This window comes from Gymnodraco acuticeps, unplaced genomic scaffold (genome assembly GCF_902827175.1).
Source record: "Gymnodraco acuticeps unplaced genomic scaffold, fGymAcu1.1, whole genome shotgun sequence".
NCBI lineage: Eukaryota > Metazoa > Chordata > Actinopteri > Perciformes > Bathydraconidae > Gymnodraco > Gymnodraco acuticeps.
The window spans coordinates 1900323-1926345 of record NW_022990198.1 but is presented as its reverse complement, the minus strand read 5'-3'; the positions used below and the strand labels follow the sequence as shown (position 1 = coordinate 1926345).

At 40.1% G+C, this 26023-nt stretch overlaps 3 protein-coding genes across 3 annotated transcripts in view; all 3 read right to left on the bottom strand.

Annotated features, from left to right (window-relative positions):
• The window catches only part of acsl5 (acyl-CoA synthetase long chain family member 5), a 75026-nt gene that overhangs the window by 29224 nt on the left and 19779 nt on the right, over positions 1–26023 (bottom strand). The window lies entirely within an intron of this gene.
• Positions 1970–4170, bottom strand: LOC117547381 (dickkopf-related protein 3-like). Its single transcript, XM_034218097.1, has 4 exons — positions 3834–4170; positions 3277–3451; positions 2965–3166; positions 1970–2259 (listed from the first exon to the last, which is right to left on the bottom strand). Exons 1-4 carry the CDS (start codon positions 3984–3986, stop codon positions 2199–2201), a joined length of 591 nt encoding a protein of 196 aa, XP_034073988.1. The 5' UTR covers positions 3987–4170; the 3' UTR covers positions 1970–2198.
• LOC117547380 (G2/M phase-specific E3 ubiquitin-protein ligase-like) lies at positions 17246–19314 on the bottom strand. The gene is made up of 5 exons (XM_034218096.1): positions 19116–19314; positions 18983–19016; positions 18785–18849; positions 17891–18201; positions 17246–17714 (listed from the first exon to the last, which is right to left on the bottom strand). The coding sequence occupies exons 1-5, from the start codon at positions 19175–19177 to the stop codon at positions 17587–17589; spliced, it is 600 nt and encodes a 199-aa protein (XP_034073987.1). The 5' UTR covers positions 19178–19314; the 3' UTR covers positions 17246–17586.

Here is a 26023-nt window from a genome sequence, read left to right as displayed (position 1 = left end):
CCAAAAGGGAACAAAATCCAGCGACTTGCACCTATCAAGCTCAGAAATTAACAGGTTATTATTTATTTTAAACAATGAAACCATGTTATAAAATGGATAACCTGCTATTTTAATTGGGTTTATTTCTTGGCTGGGACCACTAACTTTCTTGTGTTGAACAACAAATAAACCCAAACACACATTTTTTTTGAGTGAGTTTTAGACCCCGTCCACACGGAGACGAAACGGGTTGTATCCGCTACAGTTCTCTGACGTATAGACGGTTCGTCCACACGAGGCCGACACGGAAACGCGGATAACGATAACGGCTATGATACAGATGTTAGTGCAAAATCTACAGCTCCTCTACCACAACCATCAGCAACAAGTGGACATGGAGAACTACATGAACTACATGTTGCTAAATCCACCGCGGAGAATAAATAGAAGGGCAACCAAGCAACCATGGCAACCATGGCATATGTACTACAGCGTCTCCAGTGGGTCAAGCGGTCTCGTGTGTACGGACACGTTTCTTGAGCCGATTCCGTGTGGACGGAAAACTATTTTTATATCGAATTCGGTTAGTTTTCGTCACCGTGTGGACAGGGTCTCAGATGTGCTGGTAGGTCGACATGGTCTGGCAAGATGTGTCCCACTGTTTCCAGTCTTTATGCTAATCTAAGCTAAACGACGGCTGCCTGAGCCATTAAACTATCTCTTTAACATATATCTCTTGAGATACAACATATGTTTTACAAGAGACACATAAAAAAGCTTTGCTGTACATTTGTTTATGTCACAGATAGGCCTTGTGTCTTTTCTTTGTCCTCTTGAAAAAAAAGAGAAGCATTTAAGTAGCTAAATAGTGCAAACAGACATGTATGGTTACCTTCTGTAAGAGATGGCAGCTCAGATAAGGGCAGGCATACACTACTGAGTGACTAGTGTTCTACAGTGGAGATGATAGGCCTGTGTTTTACACCATTCAGTAATATAGGGTTTCTCAGTCTTGTGCGATAAGCTATCTCTTTTGTGTCGCCAACATCAGGTATGTGTGTAAAGCGTGTTCTCATGGCTTGTTTACATAATTTGTATTGGATGTATCATTCTGCCTACAGCCTCAGATGGATGTCATATTTCAGTTCCCAGTTTTTCATGGTTTGATATATTTGCTAAATCAGCCATTTTTAAGAAATTCAAACAGCTGGTAACTAAAGTTGCTCAAGGGAAAAGTTAGATAGTATGCCTCAAATGCACTAATAACGCTTTAAATATTTGCTGTTTTGACATGCACTTCCCTTCACAGGATCAAATAACTCCTTGCAAAGACTTAATGATGAGAGCTGTAAAACGATAGCAGAAAAGGTTAGACACTAATGCCCTTCATAGAACAATTCAAGTCAGCCCGCAATTGAAGAGGCAAGCTGCAGAGAATTAGCATCTGAATAGAGCGACAGGGGAGTCGGTAAGGAAGATACCGATCTAAGAACGGGCCAGGAGACAGCTAGCTTTACAGCGCCTTTTTTTGGGTTGTTTCTTTTTTATGTAACCCTGCCTGCTTAACAAAAAAAGGCTCAGTCCTTGTTAAATTTCAGTGACATCTTTAGAGTATGAAATATTAACTTTCTTGAAAGATGTCACAAACAGCTTTATTAAATTCAGCAACTAATGGATTATGAATATGATAAATGGGGGGAAAGTATCAAAACTATCTTGAGCTATGCTTGTCTATGTAGTTTTGAAGCTAAGTTAAGTCATTGGTCTAACACTAGATTAAAGTAAGTGGCAAAAGTCCTGTATTGTGTTTGTAATAATTACCATCAAATAAACCTTCTAGGTGTATGTTCACCACAAGAGAGCAGCAAAACCTTTTATATACATTTTCTTATGTGTATGATTATTGATTATGGGCCATCTGTGCAGCTTGAAAATGAAGTGATTTCAGTAAAAAAAATGGTTTTAATTAAAATGGTAACAGACACTTAAAATAGATTTAATCAAAGATCCTTTAATGCATGAGGAAGGGAACTTATGGCATTGTTAAGCTAGATACAGTAGTGCTTTTGTCAACAATTACAAAATGAAATAATTATAAAAACATCCTTGCTGTAAGACTCAAATAAGAAATCTATCTTTAGAAAAACATACACTTTTTTATATATACAACCATATACAACATATTTACACAATAAATAGCTTTAAGGATAATTCTGGCTTTAGGATTTGGGAACTTGGCAGGTCCAACTTGATCGTTCTGGGTGGTAAATAAAATCTATCCTGTAAGACAAACAAAATGTGGTTAAAACAAGAAAACAGGTCATTTATTATCATCTTAAAAAACAAGTGTTTTAGAAACATGTTGCTCAGATTATAAAGGAACATTGGTCCTTGAAATACCCATTACTCCTATCAAGCGTGTTAGTAAACAATAATGACAGTTTCCATACAAAAAGGAAATAATACAAAAAGTGTACCAATGCTCGTCAAAATAAAAACTGCGTCGTTGGAATGTAACTGCCGACAAAACTTCACAAATGTTGTCTAAAAAATGTTTTTCGAAGGATTTAACTGCTTTTTTTTTTGCTTTATCTCAGCTGTCCTTGGAGCTGTTTTAATAACATCCATCCATTAGCTTGACTTTTTTCCAGCTGTGAAAAGTTCCCCCGTTTCCTTTGTGCAATGCACTTTGGGATTATAATGTAAACCGATAGCATTCCGAAAAATGAGGTTGTATTCGTGTGTATGGCGACTGTTTTGAGTATTCTTTTCATGAACACAATACCAACAACCTTTGCTGTGTCCCAGTCTTACAAAATGTAAACAAATGGCTCGAAATACGCAGCACCTGCATGGTTTTATGCTCTAATTAAGTGGTGCAAATTCCCTAACAAATTATCACCACTACAGGCCCTGGAGTCTTTTGTTTTTTTGAGTAAATAATTTAAGATGAAAATTATTTGAAGATTGATTTGCTGAACTTACTCTCTTTGTTGTGAAGCTCCGTTTTTTCGACACAGTAGCCCCTCATCACATGGACAAATCTGGTTTATGCTGAATGCCAAGCCGCCATCGGGAACAAAACAGCTCGCGCTACGGATCAGACGTCTCTTACACACCTGCTCACCGTGGTGTCGAGCACAGCACATAGAATCCCCACAATCCCTATCAACTTTACATCTGGCACCTGGGTGAAGGGAAACATCAGTTTATTTTAGATCCAGTTGTTTAGAAACTCCAAACTGACAATGACAATGTATTAATGTTTCATATTAGTCTTAGCTTTTGCACTCTTACCCTCTTGTCCATTGGGAATACTGCGGTGGCACTTTCCAAACATGCAGCTGAGTCCACGGACACACTGGGCATCCCTCCGACAGTAGTGGCCCTCCCCTCGTAGGGGAACACAAAGGCCAAAGTGACGATCGCAGGAGAAACCGCGCCCACAGGCCCTGTCATGGTCGCACACAGCCTGGGGGAAAAAACAAGGGGAATGTTAAAACTTTACAGAGACTTATGTTGAAAGTTGTAAAAAATCCTGAACATGGAATTATTAGACTTAATGGTCTTTAACAATTTACAGCACAAGTTATATATTAGTAGGGAGAGTTAACACTGATTATTACTATATTCTCTAAACAATGAGTTTCTGAGCTTTCTGAGAATATTTTACTGCAAAAAAATAGAAAAGCATATAAGCTCTGACCAACACTACCCCTTTAAATAAATCGATTTGTATTGCTATTATAACAAATATCTTAAATATAGCTCAAAAGAACGCTTACGATTTCTAAGAAGATTAAATAAAGGTTTGAATTTCATTATAGTAAGTAGCACAATATCCAGTATCTTACCGTAGTTGCTTTGGGTAAAGCAGCGCTGTCTCTAAGGGCTTTTGATCCCTCCTTGGGAGGGCCGTGAGGCATGTTGAGCATCCAGGCCCATATACGAGTTTCAGCCCATGAGAAGCAGAGACACAGGCAGAGCATCCTCAGATTGCCCAACATTTCCACCAACAAATTAAAAGAAATAAAAGCTTGTGAGACTGAAAACTAGGTGACTCAAAGTAAAGATGATTCACTTGTTTAGTATGAGAAATAAAAATCCAAAGTCTAAAAGTCCCAGTAAATGTGCAAAGAGTCTACAGTGATCGACGCAGTGACATTGGTGGCCTCCTCTTCCAGAGTGACTTTTATAGGTCACTGTGGCTAAACTTCCCCCCCACCGGGCTGTTTGTTAAAGAAAAACAGGGTAGGAGGAGACAATTAGTTGTTAATGGATAACTAAATTGCCCGGGTCACCCCCCGCAGCTAGAAAATAGTGGCAAAATGACCAGTCGTGGAGCAGGGAGAAAGGGAAAGAGGGGAGAAAGGGGGCCGGCTGGAGATGGATGGACGTGATGGGCTGACAACGGTTGCATACAATAGAGACGAGACAAGCATCACCTCTGTGTGGTTATCTCTGCCAGACAAACAAATTAGGACAAAGGCAGACAAATGCATGACATGTTTCACTGCTCACTGAGTGACAGGTAGAGCCTATGTGGGCCCAGGCCCCCAAACACTGGGCAAACACTCCTCCACTGCCTCGTTGCCCCCTACCTTATCCCACTTCAGACCCCATGCTGAGAGCAATTTGCAGAAGTGCACTCTACAGACGACCCCATGATCTCATTAAATGTAATTACCATCAGCCATTAGTTGTCGGGGGAAAAGGGGAGTGTGTGGAGGGGATCCACAAGTTGCTCGAGTAAAACACATTCATTTTTGCACTTTTTTTCTCCACAACTTCAGATTATTTGTACTTGTCAAAAAGAAAAACAATATAAACTATTGTAGCAAAAAAATGATTAATAACATTTTCAAATGTCATAAATGCAAATGTATGATCATGTGACTGTTTGAAGGGGAAGGTTTTAGAAGTATTTTAACAGTATAGCTTGCCCAAAAAAACAGAAGATCATATTTTCACCAAACAAAAGTAAGACATATTTATTCGACTTGCAAGATTGACTGTTTGTCTTTCAATCATACTGTGTTTCTTTTACACTGTGTATGACTTCCTTCCCGCCCCAACTGAATCTCATCTGCTATACAGCTTTCTCATAACAAGTGGGTGTAATTTATGACATCCTTTACAGCTGTTCTTTCATCTGAAAAGACTGAGTAGGTGGAAAGGTAGTGAAGAGAAGACTGAAAATAAATCAGGACTGCCTGGCTGATAAGAATGATGAATCGATGAGTTTGAAAGTTTACCGGACACCAAGATGCAGCATAGGTGTTTATAATAACACTTTTCTCCGCAGTTTTCCGGAAAGATTGTGAGTTTTACTTACTCTTAGTTTATAAAAGGTTTTTGGCCATTTTAAAACGACAAATCAGAGTCACTTAATAAATACAGTCACAGGTCTATGAGCCTATTTTAGATATTTAGCACATCATTAAGACCCTTCAAATCCTCTTTCTAGCTCTACAGGACATTTCACACCGTTTATGTTTCAGCTTTTCGCCAAGTATTGTTTGAACATGTGAGTGGCTTTAAACTGTCTATGCAGGTGAAGTACCATATGCTCATGATATAGCATGGTGGAAGTAACTGTTCAATGTTGGATACAGATCTGGTAGTTAACCTGAAAAGATCCACAATGTGCTACAGAGCTAAAAACAGCTGTGGAAATGAATATATGCTTTCATTGACCATGAAAAAGTACTTTACAGCCAAGATTTTCTTTATTTCTTTGCGTAATATAGATTAAAACATTCTTAATAAATATAAGAAAACTATAAACCTTTATTAATTGGTCAATATGAAACCAAAAAAATGAAGGAACTGAATACTGAAGGCATCTTTGCCAAGGATTTTTCTCCTTGTATGGCCATGCCAAGGCTCTGTACAACACTTCGTCTCATTCAGGGGGAGTCAAGCCTTCAGGCTGGCATTAGACCCAATACCTATATCACTTTACAATGAACTTTACATTCAGTTTCGTCAGCATTCAGTATTTTGGCTCAGACATACAGTAGATGCCTGGATAATTGTTAGTAATTGACATGTTCTTAGTGGCAGACAGCACAGATTGGTTACATAGATACTGCAGGGTCTGCACGTATCTCATCTGCAAGTAGTTAAGTCTTATCAAAACAGCCTAACACAGACTAATGACGTAATTGGTGGTCAATTAGTAGGCACAATAGCAGCAACTGAATCAATTAGCAATATGTAAATAAGTATTGTACCAGGATCATGCAACAATCTGAGCAATTTAATTATTTAAAATCATGCATATTGAGCACTCAGTGGTATGTGGGCTGTTTGAATGAAATAATGGAAATATATTGTGTGTGACTACATTCATGTACAGCTCTGGAAAAAATGAAGGGACCACTCCAAATGTTTCTTAAATCTCAATCTCTACATGTATAGCAGCCATTCCAGTGTCTGTTGAATTCCAACACAGAAAATGTTGTCACTAGTTTATAAAATAAAATAAATACGTTCATTTTACTCAAACAAATACCTATAAATAGTCAAACCAGAGAACCTGATCATGCTGCAGTGGTCTCTTAATAGTTTTTTTTAAAGTCACAGAGATGATCATTATTTCAATGTTTGTAGATCAATGTTCAGCCACAATAATTTTTCGGAACTTATATTTTTCTATCTTATAAGCAGAAAATGTGGTCGAATAAATTCTCTTTTCCTGATGAGGCGTTTCAGATTTTGATTCCCCAAGATTCTTGGCACTGTTTTTGGCAGGCCAGGAAAAACAACTTAAAACTACAACTGCCTCTCCCTTTCCTTATCACACTCCTCCAAACAAGTATTCTTGTTTTACACATGTACCCAGAGCAAGATATCCCCCCTTTCTATTTACCCAATGCCTACAGCAGATAACTGTCTCCAAACACTCCTTATCATGCTCCCCCATTGTTAATGACTCTGCTAATGACGTGCGTAATGAATGTCACAATCAACATTGCTGTGGGTCTTGCAATTAGGGGCTAACAAAAACAACGGGCAGGGTGATGTTGTCCATTGTAATGGGCCTTTACACCCCACAAAGAGCTCTGAAAGGTGGAGGGCATAAGGAGTCCGTCTACCAACCACCAGAAAAACTCCAGGTGTTCAAAAGGGAAGGAAAATTACGCAAATTGGCCTATAGATATAGAAGGGAGATGTGATATTGCTTAAATTCTGGGCAGATTTTTATGCAGTGCTTTTATAGTTTTGCATTTGTGCACACCAAAAGTAACAGGGAATAGGGGAAAAAGGGCTCGGGAAGGAAGTTCAAACACTGTCTTTTTTGTCAGCATGAAGTAGGTGTTACATTTGGATCATCAGTTTGGGAAAGTTACAGAAATGGTTGGACCAATATAACGTTACTTCCAGTCTTAAATCTAAAGTGAAGTCACATTGTAAAAGAGGTGTGAGGAATGCCTCAGAGCCATGTTGGTGCAGACATTACACACTGTTCACAAACAGGTGGAGGACAATTACACCAATGTTAAAACACTTTAAACCCCAGGCAGTTCCTGACTGATCTTAAGATGCTGATAATTATATTACTAGTCATCGTATTAGTATTACCTGTGAAAATAGTGGCAATAAAGGTAAAAATAAACAAATAGACCATCATTGCTGCTATAATGACACAATTGAGTCTTGACCTCATTGGTCATGTGCACATTTGTATGTGATGGAGGAGGGGCTCTGTAAGGAAATCTGAAGGAAGGGGCAGATTTTTTCCGGCTGCGTACTTTCAATATAGAGCGCACTCGAGCTGGTTTCTCCATTCTTACCCTACCTTTTAAGGGCGGAATATTAAAGTAGCCTTGACTCTGAAACAGCAAGAACTTGCTGCTCTGATCACCTGAGATCCTTTAGCTTTTTGAAACAGATTTCAGATAAGAAAAGTATTTCTTTATTTTCATTGTTCAACAACATCTATCTGGAATGATGTAGTAATTTATATCCTATCATTAAACTTTGTGTTGTCTCAAAAGTGAGGTACCTTCAGTTTTGCAGAAACAGATGTTAACTCATGTCAAGTTAAATGTTTTCAAAACGAAATCAGAGCACAATATAAAATATAAACTTTAATTTGCAGCATTTTACGGCAGCAAAACGTGGAAAGAAATTAAAGGGATGACTTACAACAAAGGTCTTCACTTTGATTTATCTGGGATGTTATGAGCACACTGCGCGCCCTCACCGGGCAACCACTAAAAGCAGTGGCTTCAGTTCTCAATAATGGTAATAAGAGTGCCTGGCTGACTCATAACAAACTCCCCATCTGTACTTTATTATTACTTAGAAATGGTGGCAGTTATTCTTTAAAGACACCTTTTGAAGATGGATGTATATTAATGATAATAAAATGCATTTGTTCTTTAAGGTCCATAGGCAAAAACAAATACACTTACCTCACTAATAAAAATAACCACAAATAACATAAACCTGTCACCAGATATTTCAACTGCATTTTGGTAAGGTTAAATAATGTTCTCGATAAGCTGTTTTCAATTGAAACAAGACGGATTAGTGTGACTCCCTCTGTAATGGGAAACAGCCATGTGTCTTCTTTGTGCCAGGTTTACAAAAAGGGAAGAAGAATAGGGTAAAATGAGAATCTGGAGCAAGGGTCACTCATGTCATGGCCAATGATCACAAATCAGGTCATTACCCATTATTAGGATTTTTAAATCACCATAAACAAAGAAAAAGGCTGTAAAGTTTACAAGATTTGGGTAGTAACTTCTTTAAAAAATATCACATATGATATGCATAACTCATACATAATTCTTATTCTGGCTTAAAAAAGTGATGATGTGTTTTTCTCTAACTTAATGACCTAATGAAATGTACTGCTTACCGCAAAACATGTTAAACTGGATAAATTAACACCACAATTATGTGAGATTGTCTGAAATCCCCCCGAAATCCCCAAACATCCTAGGTGCTAACAACTGATCTTTACAAAGTTTACATGACTTTCAGAACAATACCAATTCATTAAGGAGGGAATTCTGAGATTTGGCCAAGCTGTTAGATGTGGTAACAAAATCATTAAATGCACTGTTAATGAACTCCTTGCATCACCCAGTCAACTAAATAGTATGTAAAGTAGGGTGGGGGGTTGGGGAGGGCAGGCAATGGCCAGTCTTTTGGAACATCTTTACTGGACTAATAAAAACGGTTTTTCTCATTGTGTTTTGTGTTAAAAAACAAAAGGAAACAAACATAATTTGCCTATATGAGGAGTCACAAGACTTAATCCATTCTGCCAAATGGATGTTCTGCATGTGTTGGATTATGTAAGTGTTTTTCAATTGATCCCAAATGAGATAATTAATCATATTTGAAAAATACAGCATTGCTTCTTTCACAGCAGGCTAAACTATTTTGACTTTCGACCGCAACCCTGGCTTGAGTTAACGAGTTGATAACCAGCGTCGTAGGACAGTTTAGCGAGAGCGCGTTTGTTTTGGATTAGGTAAACCGGGTAACTCAAACATATCCAGGTTATGTTGAACCGGCTTCGTAGTACAGGCCTCTGGTGTGCATCTTTTTGGCCTGCTTGTACATATACTGTTTATGCGCCCACCTGCTGGTTCAGAAGTCTGAAGAACAGAGTCTGTTTTCTATCATCTTCAACAGCTGTGCAAGAATTTGGAAAGGCCTGTTTCTTATCTACAAAGCACCACATGACGCCCTGCTGTATCCAACGTGTCCACATGCACAAAAGATTAACTTCTAGAGAGAATATTGAGGCTGCTTGCCAAAACATTTCATGATGTGAACCTTAATAATGAAACTGGCATGATGGTACTGATAGTTTAATAATCTCATCCAACTGGGGGATTTATTATCAGGAACACAGCAGCAGGTAGCTACAAAGATCAAAGGGAAGGTGGGTATGTTCTGTATTCTCTTCATTGTCAACAAATCCCAATGCAACAATACAATTATCCAATTACTAAGCATTAGGCTTGTTTGAGATGAGCTGCGGCTCGCCTCGAAAGTAGACGAGAATAGCCGATTGCAGCCGGGGGAGGTCTCAAAAAGCTCGCCTGAAGCCGGACAGCTCGGAGTCGGCTTGACTCGGTTTGCAATGGCGGAAATTGCGTTGGCGTTCTTCGTTGCAGATGTGGATGCAATAGAAATCCCACAATTATTATATCACTACAAATGAATGACTCAAGTGTCTGTTCATTTTAAAACAAATCAATACAAGGGGGGTTGAATCCTACATGTAAAAGACAGAACCACTTATTACTTTTCAAAACTACTTCCGTCAGTGTTCTTGACTCGGTTTGCATTTATAAAGAATGCACAAATGTGTTTAATCGTTAATGTCAGATATGTAGTAAGTAAATAAATGTGTTCCTGCTCAAGATTAGATTCAACTTTATTGCTATTGCACAGATTGCAGGTACTGAGACAACGAAATGCAGTTTAGCTTCTAACCAGGAGTGCAAAAAGCAGAAAGTGAAAAGTAATGTAGGCCTGCCCTACACAATCTACAGAATAAAATATAGAATGAATTGGATGATGAATAAACTGTGAGGGGTATGAATACATTAGATATACACAGTAGCCTATGAGCAGTATTAACAGTGTGTATGAATATGCTAAGATATATAAAGAGATATAAAGTATGAAAACGGTAAGCAGTGCAAGTATAGTATAAAATATATAGATATTAATTTCATGATGATAAACGTTGTGGAACAATGATGAAAAATGTGAATGGAAGTGGCGACGTAAAACTGACACAAAACAACAAACTTTTGCCAAACCAATTGGAGAGTTTCATCACCAGCACGGGGTAAAAACTACCAATGAGCGCTCAGCTCGAGATACCAGCGAGTCGTTTCCCATCAAGCATTTCGCTTCTGCAGCTCGTGGAGAGAAACCGCTCCGCCTCGCTCTCAAGGCTGCCGGCGTCTTTGTCCCGCGAGATTTCAACGTCTCATGTAGTCGAGCCTCCAGAGCAAGTCGGACAAAATTACTAACCATCATGCAACGCACTAGCAAGACGGCGATCGGAAATCGCGTCTCGCTCATCTCAAACAAGCCTATTGTGTTTGTAGCCTGATGTATATTGAGCTCCACTTGATCCAAAAACAGACCAATGAATCACACTGACTGACACGTACACACATACTGTAGAATAATTTGGGTCAATCCCACATACATTTCCCTGCTGCTGTACAGTAAATACTCACTAGATCAGTGGTTCTCAAATGGGGGTCCGCGGACCCCTAGGGGTACGTTGAAGTACTGCAGGGGGTACGTGAGATTTATTTTTTGTTAATGAAAAAAAAACGTAATTAATGCATTTAAACAAACTACTAATAGTAGATTAACTACTTTCTTCAAAAGTTTACAGTAATTCTGGATAATAAAATGGGAACAATAAACGGGGTGCTCTCTTTTCCTCTCCCTCTCCTCACAGCCTGTCAGTCTCGTGCAGCTCGCTGAACCTGTAATAAGTGACCCGACAGTAAAGAATAAATATATGTATAACTAGTTTAGCTAGTTCCAGAGTAGATGAAATAGCTAAGTGTGTTAGGTCTAACTCTTAGTGTATTTTCCTCCGCTCAACTGACGGCGCTGTGATCATGCAGAGCTGCGTGTTCTCCGTCAGCAGCAGCTGATCTGATCTCTGATCTCTCTCTCTCTCGCGTCCGGTTAGACTTCTCTCGCGTTTATGTCCAAATCTATCAGATCTAGATAGTTCTAGTTAATGATATGACTGCCTTCTTATCAAAGGACATAAACAATAAGCATTGCTTGGCAACGGCGTGTGGCCGCAAAGTATAGCATTATGCATGTTTATATGAGGGGTCAAAATCCCATGCTCATAAAATGCTCATATATCTTTTTCTCTTCATTCCCCACGCCCCAAAATAAATAAATATACTAATTTTAGGAAAAGTAACGAAGTTTGAGCAGTGTGGGTTTTATATTAACAGCCTACACATATTTCAAAACGCGAAGTGTAATAACAGTTTGCCTCCCTGTCAGCATGACAAAGATCCTCAGTGAAGCACAAGCCCATATTTCTCACTAAATTGTAAATACAACTTATTAAAAAGATCAGTTCAATGCAACTAATGTCGTCTTAGTCATGAATTTAGTGATGGATTGTAAACATTTGAAATGTAGCATTTAAGTGTTTCTCAGTTACAAGGTTGTTGTTTTAATAAATCAGACACTGATGGTGCAGCGCTGTACTGTACCTCTTTATATAGGCTTTTTTTTTGCACTGATCAGGGGGTGCAATGAATTTTTTTTTCAAAGGGGGTACATTATTGAAAAAAGTTTGAGAATCACTGCACTAGAGCATGTAAACAGCTAAATACAGTTCCCAAAAAATGTAAAAATGTTTTAATTACAGGAAAACAACTCTACCCTCCAGAGGCTAATTGATAACCCCCTGCCACTAGCCTAGATGTGGCCCCCAGATTGCCATGTGGGCAAGGCTATACAAATGGGGTCATCTGTCTTCTTCTTTCCAAACAGCTAAATCAAGTCAGCCAGTTTTCATCAAGCATATCTTAAGAAAAGTACACACCCTAAGGCAGTGACCACCAACTGGCGGCCCGCGGGCCACATCCGGCCCGCCAGACATTCTCATCCGGCCCGCACGACGGGGGTGACTGTGGCGTTGGCGGAGTGGTTACTGCGTTCGCCCCCCACCCATTTTTCTTTTACAACGTCTCGTGAGTAAGGTGCAGTACCGGAGTCCAACAGAGAGGCAGCAGCTGCGGGACAGTAGACTGTGTACTGCGAAACCTTCCCTGCCTTGAAGAAGAAGTGATCCTTCGTTGTGAAGAGTCTGCTTTGTGCGCTCCGCACCACAGCAGTAGCCCCGCTGCGACAGGGGCTGCGGTCGGATAATAAAAAAATCAGTTCCTAAATTCTAACCCTATCGTCTATTCCTTGACCTCTGAGTGAAGCGTCACGGGGTTAAGGGATAGTGGATAGGAGAATTCAAAAGGACTTAGGAGAAGAGACTGCTGTACTTTAGAGAATCTGACTGCACTTTCACTATCCGACGTGTTTATCATGCGCCAGCGGACGTCATGAATGTGCGTCTGCTGCTGCTGTGGGGAAACTATGGAAACTACAGTTTTCTATACAGCGGACTACAACATGGATGTTTAAAAAGAACGAGGGACTACTGTAAACTCATCTAGAGACTCTGCACCGTGCTCTGATGCTGTTGCTTTGCTTTATGAACGTGGACAACAGAGAAACATATTCTTCATGACCAAAGTTGGAATTGAAATAAAAAAGGAAAGTGAAACTTATGCTCGTCACCCTCTCCCTCCGGTACACATTAATACAAATGATCCCAATACGTATGATTGTATGAACTATGAAAATATCTTAAAATCAATACAGATGTATTTATTATAAACGTAAGTCCTTAACATCTATCAGTGTGTGTTGTGTTCTGATATACTCCTGCCAATAGGGGGCGCCGTGTAACCAGAGTAACCTACAATGTGGAGAGAATAAGTGTATGCCCGGGAGTTGATACTGTGGCGGGAAAAAAGCATGAACAACAGTAAAGAGCTTAGTACCCATATCCTCTGTCCCTTGCTTCATTAATGTCTTTTTACTAATACACAACAAATTGGCGACGAGGATGGCCGTGGCTTCTACTCCTTTACCTCCCACCTTTATTTAGTGTCCGGGAGAACCTACTATGCCATTTGGAACATGGCTAAAAATGTTCGAAAACTACCTGCTAGTGATCGACGTGGAAGGAGCCAAGTGGCCGGATACCGTCGTATACGTGCTAAGCTGCTACACAGCGTCGGAAGTTCGGAACCGAAGCACAGAGGATTTTCTACACATTGACTGAAACGGGAACTACATACAACCATGCCGTGGTAAATGTAATTGCGGAGAGACACAAGTTCCGCCAACGAGCCCAGAGACATGATGAAACAATTGCACAGTACGTCTCTGCGCTACGTGAAATTATCGTTTTGTGTGAATTTGGAAATGCAGAACAGGATATGCTGCGTGATCAGATTGTGGAAAAAGCCTACAGTGGATGCATAGGTGAACGCGTGCTGCTAGAAGACAAACTGACACTGGATAAAGCCATTCAGATTGCAAATCAGGTGGAAACGGCGGTGCGCAACGTGGCCGAGTTCTCCAACAATGAAGTGCCTGTGAGAGAGATCAGGGCGCCAAAATGGGAACAAAAACTTCCCGCTGCAAGTAAACAAAGGAAAGGTGAGAGAAAGTCTGAGCAAGCACAAAGATGTTACAGATGTGATTCAGATAAACATATGGCCAATTCCACACAATGCCCTGCTACAAACAAAATATGCAAATCCTGTGGAAAAACTGGGCATTTTGCCAAAGTGCGTCGTTCAGAACAAAAACGTGAAGTGAGGGAGGTCGTTATTCCAGAACTGACTGTTTTATTGCTGAATAATACTGCCCCAAAAGCAGTTTCGATTGATAGTAAAGATAGCCTAGCAGACCTAACGCTGGTCTGCTAGGCTACTCTGCTTCAACTATGATATTGTCTACAGACCCGGTGCTCAGAACCATGCAGCAGATTGCCTTTCCCGCCTGCCACTGCCACACGGACAGGACTGCACCTCAGACACGGAACCAGAGACTGTTGCTGCTGTCTCTGCCCTGCTGACTGCTGTTCCCTCGTCTGACTTCACAGATGCCTGCACTTCCTGTCCAGAGTTACGCCAGCTATGCAACTACATGACAGATGGGTGGCCAGCTTCATCCAAAGGCCTCCCTGCTAACATGTTGCCGTACTACCAGGTGAGAAATTAACTTTATGTACATGAACAACTCATTCTGAGAGGGAGTCACAGGTTAGTTGTTCCAGTAAAGCTACACTCACACATGGTATCCTTAGCACACGAGAGCCACCAAGGCATTGTACGCACAAAACAGAGACTCAGAGACTTGTATTGGTGGCCTAAAATGGATGCACTGGTACAATCGGTTATCGCCGCCGGTGTGTCCGGCCAGATGAATGATAAGACAGCTAAAACTAACCCTGCACCTATGACACTAGTCCCTCTGCCTCAGGGGCCATGGCAAAAGCTTGCACTCGACATCGTGGGCCCATTTGAGACTGGTCCGGTGGACTGTAAGTTTGCTATTACTATGACTGACTACTATTCAAAATGGCCAGAAGTGTGTTTTGCCCCAAGATGCACTACTGCAACAGTGATCACCATCATGAGATCAGTGTTCAGCCAAAAAGGGAACCCCGTGTCTGTGGTGACAGATAACGGTCCACAACATCCAACACATCAGGACTACAATCTACCATCCAGAAGGAAATGGAGCAGTGGAGAGGCTATAGAGTGCTGAAGGAAAGCATTCTCACTGCACAGAGAGAGAACGCTCCGTGGAAAGCTCACGTTGCTGAGTTTCTTCAGGTCTACAGAGCTACACCTCATGCCACTACAGGGACATCTCCTTTCCAGCTCATCTATGGAAGAAAAATGCAAACCAAACTCTCAATCCTGCCACAGCTTACTGATACTCAGGATCAGGAACTGAGAGACAGAGTGGAAAAGAAACAGTGGCACATGAAAACATACACTGACGCCAAAAGAAATGCCAAGATTCCCAAAATACATCCGGGAAACCCGTTGCATGTCAAAAAGGGAAAGCCAAAGTTCAATGAGCCTCTGAAAGTGACCCAGCAGAAAGGACCTCACAGTTACACGCTTGATAATGAAAAAACCTGGGATGCTTCACACCTGTCGGTGCTTCCAGAAACATTCACTCCTCCATCAGAAGAAGTGAGGCCTGCTGAGCCAGCTATAGTGCATGGTGCTCAGAGCAGGAACCAGCGAATCAGAAAGCAGCCTGCTTGGATTGAGGACTATGTCACTTAAACTGTGGTTGAATTAATGTTTGAAAATGTTCTGCATATTGTGATATGTGAAGTTGTTATTATTATTATTACAGATGGTTACTACAGAAGTGTCTGTTTAAAATGCTAATGTTATGTATACTGTTCAAGTGGAGAAGTAACTCTTTTAAGAAGGGGGGAAATGTTGTGTTATGATATACTCCTGCCAATAGGGGGCGCCGTGTAACCAGAGTAACCTACAATGTGGAGAGAATAAGTGTATGCCCGGGAGTTGATGCTGTGGCGGGAAAAAAGCATGAACAACAGTAAAGAGCTTAGTACCCGTATCCTCTGTCCCTTGCTTCATTAATGTATTTTTACTAATACACAAGTGTGTATATCACCATTCAAACATCTTTTAAAAGTTGGACAAACCCCACACAGCTCAGTAAACTACGGTGGCCGGCAGGTGCAAACGCTAAACAACGGCCAAAAACACACACATAAGCAGGAAACACCTGCAAATAATGAAATGAAAAACCAACAAACCCTGAAAACACATACAACAGAAAAACGCTACATTTACAGAAATGATGCAAGCTAAACCTACAACACACAAACCCCGAAAACAAACGCAACAGAAAAACGCTGCAAATACAAAAACGATATGCAAAGTCAAAAGCACATACAACCGAAAAACACATTACAAAAAAAAAGACATTACAAAAAAAAAACATTCCGGAAGTGCTTCAGGCCTCTAGGGGGCGCGCTACGTGGAACAGATCGATGTATGACCAGACATAGAGAGAACGAACAAGAGGAAATAAAGTTCATTTAAGTGAAGAAAGATATAAGAAGGTAAGTTTTGTTTTTTTATACATAGAGCGTCATATTTATATAGCTAGCGTTAGCGTGCCTAACTACTACACCAGCTGAGGGAGGAGAGCTTCACGTGAAGAGAAGATAAAGTGAGGGAAGAACATTGTTAAAAGAGATGACAAATCAAGTGCAGGCAAATAACACGGGCCATAGTGAGTACCGCGGAAAAAGGACATTTGAATTCTTAGCAGTTTGTTTATATTTATGTATTTGTGTATAGATGTTGCAACTATACAGAGCTTTAGCAATTGCCTGTAACTATGGTCATGCTAATAAAGCTATTGAATTGAATTGAGAGAGAAAGAGAGAGAGAAAGTGACAAAATGTGAAGAGGGACAAAGTAATGACAGTAGTGTGCATTAGACATTCAAGGAGAGAGAGAGACAAATCACAGATTCAACGGTGAACATGATGTATCTATTTATTTAGCTAACCACTATTTAGACTATGTGTTTTTGATTGACTTGATTACATGGATTTACTACATCAATGTATGTCTTTTCAGGCTGCCATGTTTTGTCCTTTCTGTGGCCAACATCTGGGGACAGTTCAAGTGCTCTGTGGCTCCTGTGGCAAACATGTACAGTTTTTGGCAGAAGTTGAACACAACAGTAAGTTCACTTTTTGTATTGTATCTGTTTCAAATGCAAGAAATAAGGATTCAACACACTGCTCTGTTTAGAATGCTAATTGGCAGATGCATACACTAGTTATCAGCATGAAGGACACATTTTTTCATTGTCTGTTTATGTGAAATATGTAGAAGCCATCATTAAATTGTAGACCAACGCATGATTAAATACACAAAACAGCTTATATTATACATTCATAATTGTGTATTAGTTATATCTTTATAAAGAACATTATACATTTAGAATCAGATTTTGAGACAGTGAGCCATGACATATTTTCTTCTTTTTCTCCTTGTGTTTTTGAACTATAGAAGTTGCAATCATCCTCCCAGCATGAAAGTATTCGTCATCTTTTGCAGCTGTTGATATTTTTTGTTAAATTATTATCACGTTAACCAACAGTTGCCACGTTATCATAAAGATATACAATATAAGATAATGTAATTGTCACGTAAATCAAGCTGCAAAATCCATAAGCAGCTCCTATATTTACAGTACAGTATTGAACATAAGACAGATTTGCGAACATCATTACCTGCATTGTCGAACTTGAGGAATTTCCTGTCCTGTGGACCATCAAATATTCTTCTCATTCTCAGGCATTCCATTAGGTGGGTCAGGAACTCACGCTTGGGACCACCAGTGTCCACTCCATCCTCAGTTTGTCCCTCATCATCAGTAAACTTAACCTGCATCTGATGAGAGGGGTCGAATGAGGCCCCTTTGAAGCCGCGGATTGCTCCATCCCACACATTGGCTCTATTAATATTGAACCTGCTGCAAGAGGTATTTTTAATTTTTGCAGAGAGTTCTGCAACAATGTCTGGCGCAGTCAGGTATTCTGTGCTGGGAAAGACAAAGTGATGTATTGTAATATTAAATGATGAAGCTATAATAAGATTTACAGTATAGAATAAAAAAATCAAGTGATAAAAGTAACATTTAATACATTTCCTCTGCAGTTTGCTCCGTTTCCTCTTCTGGCTCAGACTGGCTGTCAGTAATGATAAGTGCATACACAGTTGTGTAGTTGCTGCAGTGAGAAGACAGTTGAATAATGACTTTCAAATACATAATATATGCATGACAGTCATATTTGCAAAAGGATGTCGATCCTCTTCCTGTTTTTTTTTAATACATTGGGTTCTAAACTGACAACAGCACTTTGTCATACTCCTGCACAATCCTTGTAAACATTTGAAATGGATGCAACAAACAATATCTGACCTTTGACAAATATTTGTGGGTGTTTTTTGTATCGTCTTCACTAAGATGTTGTGGGTGTCCTTTGGAAATGTATGAAAGTATAATTGTTCTGCTTCCTGGCAATATTACCCACTGTGATTGGAGGCTATGCAAACAACCAAATGTACAAATAAAAATACACACCAAACAACTGTGTCACGATGCAACTGTCAACATCGTTTACCTATAGAAGGTGTTCTGACCCGGGGCAGACTGGACCTCTTCCTGGAATGGGGTTGGTTCTCCATCCTACTTTTACCCAATAAATAATAATGATGCAGTTGATCTAATGACAGTGTCATTAGCACACAAAGGTATTTATTGATTTCATGTTCACAAATTCAAACCTACATGGTATAATTACATTTGTAATTAGTCTTACCTGATCAGACGCTGGTTGTGGGTGCCTGAGAGGTCTGATAAAGGTAAACAAAAAATATATTCAAACTACTGTACTGTTAAAACATTCTGCTTCTTGTGGCACAAAATAACATGTTGACAATGTTTTATTTGACCCTGGCAAACTGTTGTCCATTCTGGGAGTGCTCTGTTCATTTGGAAAGTCCCACACCTGCATACAACACACAAATGACTGACTGAAATAAAATAAATTCACTTTAATTAAGAATAAATGCCACGATAGATCCAAACTGACCACGGTGTCAGCAAGACTGTCTCCAGATGGCAACTTTGCAAAAACCACACTGTCCTCGTCACTTGAAGAGATTGTTCCAGTGTAACCTAAGAAAATAAAAGTGTCATGATTAATACTATACAAATAATTGTTCCCCTACGTCTGTACCTATCATCAAATGTTGGTTTGAATCCTGAATTATTGGATTGACATCAATCAGAAAGGATTCAATCGAAACACAAAATGTTTGTGAAATGTACATTATATTGTTGACCGTCTTTTTCACTCTCACATTAGGATTTAGGGCACAACAAACCAACATTGTTGTGAGAAAAAAGGTTAATTTAGAATTACAATCCTTAAGAGGGAATTTATAACAGTTTGAACAGAAGGAAAGTTTGGAAGCTTTTGTTGATACTTAAATTCCATTTCTTCTGCCACTATTCATAAAAGACCATTTGACGTCATAAGTTCAACCACGAAGAGAAAGGAATGATGGGTGGAATGAATTGTGTTAAGAAATATAGACAGAACAACTGTTATGTTTACATTTGAACTATTATACAGTTTAGTGCTTTAAACAAGGGGGAATATATGTCAGAAGCACTTACAACTGTTTTCAACGGCTTCAAGAGTACAGATGTACAACGTAATTCGTTGGTAGGGCTTTCCAATGGCCTCTTTGTACATCTGTACTGTGAAAGGGGTGTCCGTTCCGGGGATATTTGTTATCACCCTCGCATCAGGGTACAACAAGACATGGGCACCATCTTCCAAGTCCTGGTTAAAGGCTTTCTGCTTTTTTATGGCAGCAGCCAACAGTTCTTCACATGCCCATTGAGGTTCGACATTAAGGGGAAGTGACCTCCCTCTCAAAGGTTTAAGGCAGCCATCCATCCTCCTCATTACTCCAACAGAAATCTGCAAAAAGACAATAATATGCAAATGAATAAAACATTTTTTCGGACATTATATGAGAGTGTGGTGAGCAGATTTGAATGACAGATGTATTCATAACAGAAAACGTTGCATACCTTCACCAATTTCAATTTTCTGTTTATTTTTGGAGTTATGCCGTCCCTTTGTAAAATAGGTCTTTGCGAAGATGTCACGCTGGAACCACAGAATGGACAGTACATCTGTGGAGAAATAAAATGTAGGACAGCTAGGTTAAGTCAAAAAGAGTGGATATTTTTCGGCTACCTAAATATTATAATAGTATTAAAGAACGGTCTTTCAATTAACTCATCAGAAGCCAACCTCCTGTCTATCCCCCCACAAACCAAGCACCGAACCTGGGGGGACAGCGCTTTCTCCATCGCTGCTTTCTCCATCGCTGCCCCCTCCCTCTGGAACTCACTCCCATTAAACATCAGAGACTGCACCGACCCCCCCACCTTCAAAACACAACTCGTCAGACTGTCTTTTAATGTGGGAATAATGTTGTGTTGCTGTTTTAATTCAACTTTTTACATTTGATTTCCTTTTTATCACCGCATCGCATTTGCGGCTCAGTTGAGGTCCCATCCACGAGGTGAGGGCGTGAGACCCCACCCAGTCTGTGATCTGCGTGTAGGGAGGGGCGTCCCGGTTCTATACTATATCTATATTATGTCAAGAGTTACATTTAGGTGCACAATGGCTCTTGCAAGCTCTTTGATCAAACACGCTAACGCTAGCTACGTAAATATGACGCTCTATGTATAAAAACAAAACAAAACTTACCTTCTTATATCTTTCTCCACTTAAATGAACTTTCTTTCCTCTTGTTCGTTCTCTCTGTCTGGTCATACATCAATCTGTTCCACATAGCGTGCCCCCTAGAGGCCTGAAGCACTTCCGGAATGTTTTTTTGTTGTAATGTCTTTTTTTTTGTAACGTGTTATTCGATTGTATGTGCTTTTGACTTTGCATATCGTTTTTGTATTTGCAGCGTTTTTCTGTTGCGTTTGTTTTCAGGGTTTGTCTGTTGTAGGTTTAGCTTGCATCATTTCTGTAAATGCAGCGTTTTTCTGTTGTATGTGTTTTCAGGGTTTGTTGGTTTTTCATTTCATTATTTGCAGGTGTTTCCTGCTTATGTGTGTGTTTTTGGCCGTGGTTTAGCGTTTGCACCTGCCGGCCACCGTAGTAAACACTGTGAAATGCTGACTTTATTTGATAATTTCAGTCAAAACTAACGTTCATATTTCTCTTTGATTATAATACTGATGAACGTTCTAAACAAAGCACTTTGGCACCTTACCACATACGTTTTAAAATGCTTAATAAGCACCGTGACTTTCATGATATCATTTCTCGGTCATAATCGGTTGTTTCCGTGAACGGCCGACTGTTGTGTGAGGGCAAATGCTTCGGCCGCAAGGCATTGTGGGGCAGCATTTTCTCCAGTGGTTCCTAAGCTAAAGGAGGTTATAAAGGAAGTTTGAAACCTCCTTTCCTATAATTCTAGAGAATTCGGACGGCACTTATCATGGCTGCCACTGAGGGACTTCCGGGTCATTTCACTCCGTTAGGAAGGTTCCTAAGCTAAATGGACTAATCAACTTCAGCCAGAGTCCAACAGACAGAAAGGCAGGAGCTGCGGGACAGTAGCCTAGAAGCCGAGTTGGGTTGGTTGTAACCATAGACTGTATTGGACGTAGTGTCCGTGACGTCACCCATAGAATTCTGCAGAGTTGCCGAGAAGCCCTTAGTAGGCGGAGTTGGCCACTAACGGCTTGACAGCAACGTCAGAGTCTAATCCCGCCTGCTCCAAATAAGGGCAAAGAGGCAGAGCCGAGGCGGGACCTGCTGCCTCCGAACTGGAAGTAAACAGCTAGCTCAAGCTAAGAAGCTAAAGCGAACATGAAATACATGCATACCAAGTTACTGCTAACAGTGTAGTTCCCCTATATAAACGTTACATTCACAATCAAATGAGACAATCTGCAAGAGAATTAGCTATACAGTATTTTGTTATTCTTAATGCTTGTCATTCACACGTTAAGAAAATAAGTACCGATACATAGCAGAACAATTGTGGCGATGTTCAGCTTAATAAGCCTTGTTCAACATAATTTATTTAGCTAATACTACAGCAGGCGAACCAAGTCTGCGTTTCTCTGCATTCCTTGATCTCCAGTTATAACGACGGACTCCACCGCCCGGACCTAACGGAGCCGCAGTGGGCTAGCTCCGGGACGCCGGCTGGAGCTAGCCCCCTGCGGCTCCGTTAGCTCCGGCGGCCACCACTGGGATAATTGGGTCCCCTATTAACATTTGCTCCCGTTTAGCATTATGGGCGTCATAGCCATAGACTATAAAAGTCTTACCCAAGGCTGAATCATAAACTAAAATGTATATACATGCATAAAGGGTTACGTCCTTAGCTGGCTAATAAGTAACAAGCTAAGCTACCAAGCACACAAACACCTACGAACGGGGTTAACATGTATAATATTATCATTTTAGACTTCTTGGAAGTTCTGTTAGTACATTCAAGCGCACAGCACGACATTTTAATTGTCTGGTATTTGTAACAATATTCCTTAAAAGGCACAATCACCACGAACACGGCTAAAGCTAAAGGGTCAAGTACAGTACTATGACTAACTAACGTTGTAGCCTCTATGGTTGTGTAGCCTAGCAGAGTGGACAAGTTGCTGTTAGCTGACAGTGAGGCATGTACATGTCCATCAAAGTGACCACGCCCTAATTTATGCAAAAACTTTAAGACCTAATATAAATAAAAGGGTCGTGTTAGAAAACAATTCACTCACAGATTCATAATCATGAAGGTGGAATCTAACTATATCGATAATAATATTTATTGCATCTGTAACCCAAATGTCCCATAGCCTCTCTGAACACCATGGGACTCTGCATTGTGTTTGTTATTGGTGATGGGATGTTATGCAGAGGTGTGGAAAACAGGACACAGCAGATCGGATTGCGGTGGAGATGCTGAGTAGCGATTTATTCTTCACAATGGCAGCTCTTCTGACACACCTTTTGCGGAGTGAATGCAAACATTCGCGCATTAGCTACATGCTAACCAATACAATAACCAAATGAACACACAAAACATAAGTCTCACTCCCAAACATACACAAACGGGTAAATAAACATTTAAACTAACCCATTAATTAAATAAATGGAATGTCTGGACGTTTTTAACATAATAATGTGTACAATTATTTGCCGCCATTAACACTGCTCACCTTTTGCGGAGTGAATGCAAACATTAGCGCCAAGATGGCGGCCGCACCCAGAACAACAAGAGAAATACGGTGTCCCACAATGGACAAAAAACAACAATTTGCTGCGCAACAGCAACACCTAGTGGCCTGTCAAGGCTGTTACCTTACACATCCATGGGTAGAAACATGTTTTTTTCTGCTGTAAAGTTGGGCATTTTAACATGGGGGTCTATGGAAATTGCTCCTTTCTGCAGCCAGTCCCTAGCGGCCCATGTATGAACTGCAGTGTGTGGCACTTCCGTATTGGCGTCCCGGCTGTTCCCCAGAGTTTGCCGCTTGGTTGTAACGGAATACATGTAACGGCGTTACGTAATCAGAATACAAAAGTAGTAACTTACTGTAACTGTATTCAGCTGGCGTTACATTTGAAAAACGAGTAATCTGATTACAGTTACTTTCGTAAACCTGAAGTGAATACATTTTGGAATACTTATTGGAATTATTGGTGGAAAAGTTTCCTCACAAAATATAATATTCATTACCGGCAGAACTGTGTGCACACTGCACAGCGCTGGAGCATGTCTGAGCGAGAGAGAGATGCAGCATGTCTGTGAGGCCCCGCCCCCGCACGCAGATGAGAGAGATCTCTTTCAAAATATATTGAAAGTTAGAAACGGAGATGGTTAGATACTAGTTAGTAACTGGAAAAAGTTTTAAAAGTTATTACATCGTTTCAGATAATAAATAATAATGATAATTCATTCTATTTAGGGGCGGCTTTCAAAGCGCACAAGGACACCTTACAATTCATAACATATTCCAAGGAAAGGTTTTAAGACAGTACAAAGAATGCAGTCCGGGTGATGTTTTTTATGTGGGGTGCAGATGAGAGGGAGCTGTCCAGAATGACATCAAGATGTTGTGTTTGTGCTCTTGATAAGCCATTAAAACAATAAAATAAGTGTCTCCTGTGCACCAAAACATACCCATCTGTTATGGTTATGGAAAAAGAAAGTATTCCAAAAGTATTCTAAAAGTAATCTGAATACGTTTTTTAAGACACGTAACTGTATTCTGATTACTTTCAGAGCCATGTATTCAGTATTCAGAAACTGATTACATTTACAAAGTAACCCTCCCAATCCTGCCTAGAAGTGATCCTTCGTTAGCGTGAAGAGTCTGCTAAGCTTTATGCGGTCCGCAGTACCAGGTCCCCCCCCCAAATGTGGTTGGTGATCCCTGCCCTAAGGTCTTCTTATCTTCATAACAGATGCAACAAAAGTTCTTCTGGTGCCCTGAAAACAAGTTTGAGATTTAATTGTCAGGCAGCAAAAAAAATACAGCAACACATGCAATACTTACAACTGGAGACTTTTATAAATTACTTTTGGATTAAATAACTGTAAATTCCTCACTGTTCAATATATTATCAGTATCCCCATACCAGTACCTTTTGGACTCGGCTGTACGAGAAGCGGGCAGTGAATTCTACCAGGTGCTCAAATTCATTATCTAAACAGTTCACTGACTCATATTATTTATGTCAAAGTAGTTACATTTTCTCTTTTGAACTTGTCAAGTGGCAGAAGGAGAATACAAATACATATTTCTTACCCATGTCCAGCTGCGTTTGGCTCCTGCCGAAAGCCCAGATTTGATGAATAAAGAAACAGTCTCACTAATATGAGTAGTGGTGCCAAGAAACAGACTCTAACCTCCTTGCCACTAGCCTAGATACAGTACACACACACTGATTGCAATGAAGACTTTTACAAATGAGTGTGTATGGCTCTTCTTAGCTATCAGTTATCATTAACAATCGAGTCACCTTCAAACATAAAAATGCTCGTATTTGAATTATTCATACACCTGACCAACAACCTCAAGAAATCCATTTCAAACGGAAAACCATTAGTCAGGTATACTCTGATTTTTGAACAGGAACAACTTATTCGACAGAGATTTGAAAGAAATACAACTTTTCGCACTATAATGAGATCAGCTTTAAAAGAAGATATAATAAATCATTATAATAAAATGCAAATGCAGTGCTCACTCGAAAGCATCCCCATCCCGACCAGGCGGAATGCAATGCAAATATTTATGGCAGCTTTCTTGAGAAGGGTTTATCGTATCTATACATGTCCACTAAATGCAGTTGCAATAGCCCAAAGCTTTCCCTATCCACATCATTTGATCAATCCTTGGATCTCAGCTCTAACAACATGAAACTTCAAAAATCCCCAAAAGTAAAAAAAAAACATGTCATGGTTACTAAAGTTACAGGCCAAAACGTAAAGATGGTTGTTATTGTGCCACTCAGCCAAATTGCATCACATTCAATATGGTATACTTGGGACCTTGGATCTGTACTTTGGATTTGGGGGGTGTATCTCAAACTGTTGTTGAAAAATCCAAGGACAGAGAGACAGACAGAAGGACTCCTTCTTTTATAAAGAACATATTTGTTTTGGTTTAACATGCCTCCACATGAGGGAGACAAACTCCTCCCAACTCCAACCCCCTATTTTTGTTGGGTTTGGAAGGAAAGAAAAAAAATGTAGAAATACATAAATATTTTCTCTTTGTGGAAATCTGACACAAATCCAGA